Genomic DNA, 7839 nt, shown 5'->3' with positions numbered 1-7839 from the left:
CAGCATGAAATGGCAGACTTTTCCATGGACCTGACAGTGACACCGGGGAGAGCAGAGGTGGTAGAATATTCAAGGGCATACATTGATGAGTCCCTTGTGATTCTGTCGTCCAAGCCAAAACCCTTGCCTGAGTACCTGTCGGTGGTCAGACCCCTTGAAGGTGAGTCTTTGCACACACACACAGATTTGATTCCATGAAAGTTGATGAAAAAGGATTCCATTGTGATGCCAGTTTCTTTCTCTAAATGTCTTGAAGCTTGCTTCTTAATACCACTGTAGGAGCGAACAGAACAAAGCGTTTGTAGATCATTTCTGAAAAAAATATCGATACTTTCAAATTCCATGTTTTATTTTTATTTTGTTCGTCGACATGGCCAGGTGAGGTGTGGGGAGCAATTGTGATATGCGTCATGATTTGGGGCTCAGTGCTGTGGATGATGGAAAGGCTGTCGCACTGGATAAGCGGAAGGCGGTACCTCTCTTTCTCGTCGTCCATGTTCTATGGCTGGGGTCTGCTGCTTGAAGATCGACCCTTTGAACCTCCTTCCAGCACGTCCAGCCAGGTTAAGAGCACAGTTTCATTTATGCAATTAGATGAAGCCTCTTCACTTTTTACTGACTGGAGGAACATATGATGCCTGAAATAGAATAGAATAGAAACACGTGTCTATTTCAGATCCTTGTCGGCACGTGGTTGCTCGTGTATCTAATAGTATCGACAGGCTACAAAGGTTCTCTCATCTCTCATCTGGTAGTAGAAAGCAAATCATCCGTCATAAACAGCATGGAGGAGCTGGCGGAGCGAGGACGGACTCAAGGCTGGGTCTGGGGCGTCTCAGGAGTTCCAATGACTGGCGCATATAGACCATTCTTTGCCTCCAGTCCCAGCCCAGCAGTGCTTGAAGTATACAAGCACATCAAGGTGCTAAATTGTAGTAGCTATCCGGTCCCCACTATTTAGAAGTCAATTTATGTGTCATGTAACATAAATAAGCGTGATTGAACGATTTTTTTTTTTTTTTTTTTTGTGTGTTTGTGTGTGTGTGTGTGACTTAATGTATGTGTGATTCAATTTATGTGCATTCCAGATCGTCGAAAAGGAAGAAGGAATGGCACGAGTTTTGGATGGCGGTTTCTCATACATCGACAACTATTATTTTATCAAAACACTGGTGTCCACGTACTACACGGACAGGACAGGCTACTCCCCGGTCCACATCAGCACCACGCGTTACCCGCTATACGGCGGCAACGGCTGGGCATTCCGGTATCTGATCTTCCTGCTTTGTGGTTGTCGTTGTCGTTGTTGTTGTTGTTGTTGGTGGTGGTGGTGGTGGTGGTGGTGTTTTTGTTATTGTTATTGTTGTTGTCGTCCTCTTCCGCCTCCTCCTCCTCCTCTTTCTCCACCTCCTCTTCCTCCAGCACCTCGTTCCTTATGCTTTCTGTCCTTCCGTGCCGGTCTCGCTATCCAAGAATTAGCTTTCTTTTTTCCTTTGTTGGTGACGGTGATGTTGGTGGTGGTGGTAGTGATGGTGATAATGATGATGATGATGATGATAATAATGTTGTTCTTGTTGTTTTAGGGAGGCAGTAGCATAATGGATGAGGTGGTGAGCGTGGGATCGAACAGACGTCCATGCGCAGGTTGGAATCCCACCACGTGCCGTCTTTAAACTTTGTCATTTGTCGAGTGGTTTAAAGTTATCTACATATCACCATCCTACCCAGGTTCTAGGTAGAGATGTACTTGCCTAATACCAAAGATGCGCTTTGGTGGTGATATGGGCCCTAATATGGGTACCACTATAAATGAAATTGCCTTCACCGCTAACGTGTGGAAGATGGACAGCGCCTCCAATACTCTTCAAGTAAAACTACAGGCTCTATAGGCTATAACATAAAAAAAGTAGTAGTAGTAGTAGTAGTAGTAGTAATTGTTGTTGTTGTTGTTGTTGTTGTTGTTGTTGCTGTTGTTTGTTATTGTTGTTATTATTTGTTGTCGTTGCCGTTGTCATGGTTCTCTTCATTTTCCTCCTCCTCCTCCTCCTCCTCCTCCTCCTCCTCCTCCTCCTCCTCTCCTCCTCGTCCTTCTCCAACACGCCGTAATCTGCGTAATCTGCAAGTCTCACGTTCTATTGTGGACTCTTATCCTCGCACATCTTTTCCACTAAAAGATCATGAACATAATATTATACATATACGTGTAGGTACAACAACTTCAACCCTTTGAGTACCATGACGTGTTTCCATATTCATTCACCTCTCTATCTGGTGATTTTATACAGCTTCAGACAATTCTGTGGGGGATTTAAAGTAGTGAAGACTGTGGCCATTAATCTTCTGACCTCCAAAGACCCTTCCTAATGTTGATAAAATGGTCTAATTGTACACAAATCTCAGGGTAAAAATGTGTCCTAGTATTGAAGGGATTAATGAGATACAGTCAGTTGCTATTTAGGTGCTTGGAAACTCATACATACAACTTATGCCCGTATTCTGAAAAGCATTGCTGTCTCACCATCACTGTTTTCCAAATGCTCCAGTTGAAGATACTTTTTTAAGATTGTTTTTAAGGTTCTAGTGATGGATTGGCAAGATTCCTAGTTTAACAAAAGATAAATTGTCTTGAAAATCCGGCTAGTTGTCTCAGTACCATTGAAAAATTGTCGTAGTGAGAAAGGAAGGCATTTTTAAATATGGGCGACAGTTTAATGATGAGATTGGACTCTCTCTCTCTCTCTCTCTCTCTCTCTCTCTCTCTCTCTCTCTCTCTGGCACGACATCAGGAAAGGAGCAGCCTTCCGCTCACGCATCAATGACGGCATCCAGCGGTTCCTGGAAGCGGGGCTCATCACGCTGTGGATGGATGAAGTGATTCTTTCCAAAGTCAGAAGGGAACGTGAAGCGCTGACTGGGAAAGACGTTGGATCGCAGCTCACTCTCAAAACAGTAATTAACTATCTATGCATACACTAAACTGCCTGCAACATGCGTGAATCCAGTGATATACATAGATTCCAAGTAAACATGGACATTAACCCCTTCAGTATCCATACGCATTTTCATATTCGTTCTGGTTATTATCTTTATGATTTTCTAAAGCTTCAAAAACTAATGTGAGGATTAAAATAGTGAAGACTCTGGATATTATTCTATAGAACTCCATAGGCCCTTCCTAATGCAAATAAAATCGTCTAATCATGCCCAAAACTTAAGGCAAAAATGCATCCCAATACTAAAGGGGTTAACCTGCTATAGGAGGAGGTAATAGACACCTACCGAAACAATAACTTTCTCCCAGAGAGATATAATAGCACTAGTTCAGGGTGTGCTGTGAACCTTCCATTAAAGCTAGTTGTGATCTCGCTGAACGTTTCCCTTTATGTCTCACAACTCTAAGGGGCAGTCACAGCCTGTCCTCTAAAGAACTCTCCTTCTTCACACAAAACTACATGCACTTACCACACATACACCCTTCACTTGAAAACCTAAATTTAAAAGAAAAATGGGAACTCCAATCAATGCCTCGGAATCCCCTTCTGCAGAGACAGACCAAAAAGGTCCCCAGATCAGACGCCTCTCTTGATAACGACCCCAAATGCCTTGACACCTCCCTCAACTTTTTCTACATTAACTTCTGCAATATTCGCGGTCTTAGATCTAATTTTCAATTTGTAGAACACCACCTCTCCTCTACTAAACCTCATCTTTTTTTCGTCACCGAAACACAGTTGTCTAAGGCAACTGACAGTAGCCCCTTTTCTGTTCCCTCTTACTTTATCTATTCTCATTTTCGTTCCAAAGCTGGATGTTGCGTCTATGTACGTAACGACTTAATTTGCTCTCGTGCCCATGCTCTTGAATTTTTCGAGTTTTCCACCATCTGTCTTCGACTTATGTCACTCTCAAACTATTTTCATCTGTGCTGTTTATCTCTCCCCTAACTCTTCTGACTATAGTAAATTCTTCGACTACTTAACTTCCAAAGTGGAGCACATTCTGTCCCTCTACCCTTTCACAGAAATTTCCATTCTTGGAGATTTCAATGTTCACCATCAGCTTTGGCTTTCATCTCCCTTTAGTGACCATCCTGGTGAACTAGCCTTCAACTTTGCTATCCTCCTCACCCTTTCATCTCCTTTGGGCTCCACCGATCACAATCTCATCTCTGTATCTTGTCCTAATTCTCCAATCCCTCCACAGGATCCCCTAAAGCGAAGGTGCCTCTGGCGTTTTGCCTCTGCCAGTTGGGGGAACCTGAGGAGGTATTATGCTAATTTTCCCGGAATGATTACTACTTCCGATTCAGAGACCCATCTCTTTGTGCTGAACGCATAACAGAGGTGATAGTGTCTGGCATGGAGGCGTACATTCCTCATTCTTTTTCTCAACCTAAACCTTCTAAACCTTGGTTTAACTCAGCCTGTTCTCGTGCAATACATGATTGAGAGGTTGCCCACAAAAGGTACTTGAGTCTTCCATTTCCTGAATCTCACACACTTTATATCTTTGCCCGGAATCATTCCAAGTTTGTTCTTCAACTTGACAAACACTCCTTCATAAGTAGAAAATGTCAGAATCTTTCAAACTCAAACTCTCCTCGAGATTAGATTAGATTAGATTAGATTTATTGACCACAAAATAGTTACAACTTCTTGTATAAACAATACATTCCAATGGTCCACAAAATAATATTCTGGTCACATTTGTATTTAGTATTTCGCTTTTCTACACATGCGCACATCAAGATTCTTAATAATTTCTTAATCATTAAATACTAATTAATCTCCCAGCTAAACTTTGGTTAGTGAAATTCTAACTCGACTCTAAAAGTACTAAAATTAATATAAAACATTAATAAAAGATAACACAGACATGTTTGAAATAGAAAGTAAAAAATTAACAACTATAAGCTGAAAATTACAATAAAACTGACGGTAAGAATAGTACTTAAACAAACAAACAAAAATTAGCATACGAAATATTAAAACCAACATAAAATTTACACGAATAAAACTGGAGCAAAAAAATAGATAAAACTACAAGAACTCAAGTTAGTAAAAAATTAACAAACTATAAGCTAAAGATTACAAGAAAACTGACGATAAGAATAGTACTTAAAACCAACAACAAAGAGCATACAAAATATTAAAACCGACACAAAAATAAACGAATAAAACAGAAGCAAAAAGTAGATAAAACTACAAGAACTCAGCAAGAATGCGGTGAGCAATAGAGCATACACTGATAAAATCTTGCCTCTCTAGCATCAAATTTTTAAAAGATATCAAATTGAATTGTTGGCGTATATGCAATGTTCTTTGACAGTCAGCTACTACATGTTGCTCAGTTTGAATATTTCCACAAGAGCACAAGCGTTCTTCTAATGGCAAGCGACCTCTACCACGACGGTTCCATCGGCCTTCCTCAACAGCAAGAGAATGGGCACTTATTCTAAATCGAGTCCATGAAATCCTTTCTATTTCATTTACTTTAATTTTAGATCTATACACCTCATGGACTTTAAGTTCAGGATTTATTGACATGTACAACTTTACTCTATTTGATTCTGAAGTTGATAATTTAATTTTAATTTCATCAATAGCAAAGTTTACATCATCTGTATCACAATTCAATAAGTCTCTTATATACCGTGAAGTGTGACCGCCATTGTCTAAAACAATACGAATGGCGTGAGCCAGAGGATCGTCATTCATTTCATTTCTGTCCCTCCACATTTGTTTGAAGAACTTGCGTTGTTTGGCCTTGATGAGGGCACGCAAAGGGCATAACCGAGCTCCATCAGGCAGAGGTCGTTACATGTAGTTTTCCTTACTCCTAATAATTGTTTAATACACCACATGTATAATTTGTTGATAGGTTTCGTGTCGCCACTCAGCCATGATTCACAGCCATATAAAATTGTAGACATGAAAGCAGCTTGAAATACTTTGCATTTAACATAAAATGGGATATCGTTGTTTTTATCGATAAATGACACAAATTTCAGTGCATGACACATCTTACTCTGAGCATGCAATTTAATGGCAGTACTTGTTGAACCATCACTAGCAAAAGGACTACCTAAATATATATAGTGATCACATGCACGAACACTCATATCATCCAACTGCATGGTCTCCTTATCTGCGTCATCTCCATTAACAACAAAAAACTTGGTCTTGGACTCATTAATTCTCATACCATGTGACGCACAAAACTGATTCAAAAGTCCAATTTTACGGATCATATTTCTTCTACTAGTGGATAAAAGTACTGTATCATCCATGAGAACAAGGAGATGCAGCCAAGACAGGAAACCATCCATGTCACAGTTCTGCTTTATCAGTCTTATCATATCATCCACAAAGATTATAAATATCAAACAAGATGTCGGGGATCCTTGACGTACTCCTATAGTAGCTACAATAATTGCTGAGCCTATAACTGAGTTCGTGAGACTATACATTGCAAATAAAGCCAACAGCATAGTGCAACCACAACCCAAACGTTTTAAAATACTAAACAAAATATCACGGGCACTCTGTCGTACGCTTGCGAAAAATCAACAAACGTAACAAACAACTTAAATTTCTTCCTTTTAGCTACATCACACAGCAAACGCAACGTAACAATATGCTCAAGGCATCCTCTCCCTGATTGGCTACCTGCTTGTTCACGACATGGCGTAAACCACTCATATAGCCTTGCTGACAATACTATGTCGTACAGTTTCGCAACGCTATTGATGACATTGATTCCTCTGTAGTTTGATACCACCGAATGAGACCCACGCTTAAACACAGCAAACAGTTTGGCTGTAACCCACGACGATGGATACAAGCCTGATATAAAAATACTGCTGAACAAAATACTCAGAGACATAATCCATGCCGGAGGCAACAGTTTGAAAACACCGGCAGGCACACCGTCAGGACCACACGCCTTGTTACATTTGAGTCTATTCACCTGCTTCTGGCATCTAGCCAAAAACATCTCAAATAACTTCAGTTCTTCATCTTTCCCTCATTTATTTAATCCTGATGGCACCACTGCCATCTCTTCTGTCTCTAAAGCTGAACTCTTCTCTCAAATCTTTGCTCACAACTCCACCTTGGATGATTCTGGGCTTGTCCCTCCCTCTCCTCCTCCCTCTGACTATTTCATGTCTACAATTAAAATTCTTCGTAACGATGTTTTCCATGCCCTCGCTGGCCTAAACCCTCGGAAGGCTTATGGTCCTCATGGGGTCCCTCCTATTGTCCTCAAAAACTGTGCTTCTGTGCTTGCACCTTGCCTGGCCAAACTCTTCCAACTTTGTCTATCTACTTCTACCTTTCCTTCCTGCTGGAAGTTTGCCTACATTCAGCCTGTTCCTAAAAAAGGGTGACCGTTCTAACCTCTCAAACTGCCGTCCTATAGCTTTAATATCTTGCTTGTCTAAAGTTTTTGAATCTATCCTGAATAGGAAGATTCTCAAACATCTGTCACTTCACAATCTTCTGTCTGATCGCCAGTATGGCTTCCGTCAAGGTCGCTCTACTGGTGATCTTCTGGCTTTCCTTACTGAGTCTTGGTCATCCTCTTTTAGAGATTTCGGTGAAACTTTTGCTGTAGCGTTAGACATATCAAAAGCTTTTGATAGAGTCTGGCATAAAGCTTTGATTTCAAAACTACCCTCCTACGGCTTCTATCCTTCTCTCTGCAACTTTATCTCAAATTTTCTTTCCGACCGTTCTATTGCTGCTGTGGTAGACGGCCACTGTTCTTCTAAATCAATTTATAGTGGAATTCCTCAGGGTTCTGTCCTATCACCCACTATCTTTCTATTATTCATTA

General features: G+C 40.7%; 1 protein-coding gene across 1 annotated transcript in view; it reads left to right on the top strand.

The window, feature by feature from the left end:
- The first annotated feature begins 445 nt into the window (after window positions 1-445).
- The window catches only part of LOC123498599, an 8644-nt gene continuing 1250 nt past the window's right edge, over window positions 446-7839 (top strand). Inside the window, exons 1-4 of the mRNA XM_045245864.1 lie at window positions 446-563; window positions 677-922; window positions 1089-1267; window positions 2787-2949. Of these exons, the coding sequence (XP_045101799.1) occupies window positions 495-563; window positions 677-922; window positions 1089-1267; window positions 2787-2949 (657 nt within the window). The 5' untranslated portion in view covers window positions 446-494. The remainder of the gene's footprint in view (window positions 564-676; window positions 923-1088; window positions 1268-2786; window positions 2950-7839) is intronic.

This window comes from Portunus trituberculatus, chromosome 48 (assembly GCF_017591435.1).
Source record: "Portunus trituberculatus isolate SZX2019 chromosome 48, ASM1759143v1, whole genome shotgun sequence".
Lineage (NCBI taxonomy): Eukaryota > Metazoa > Arthropoda > Malacostraca > Decapoda > Portunidae > Portunus > Portunus trituberculatus.
Note: the sequence above shows the minus strand (reverse complement) of the source record. Positions and strands in the feature narration are given on the sequence as shown.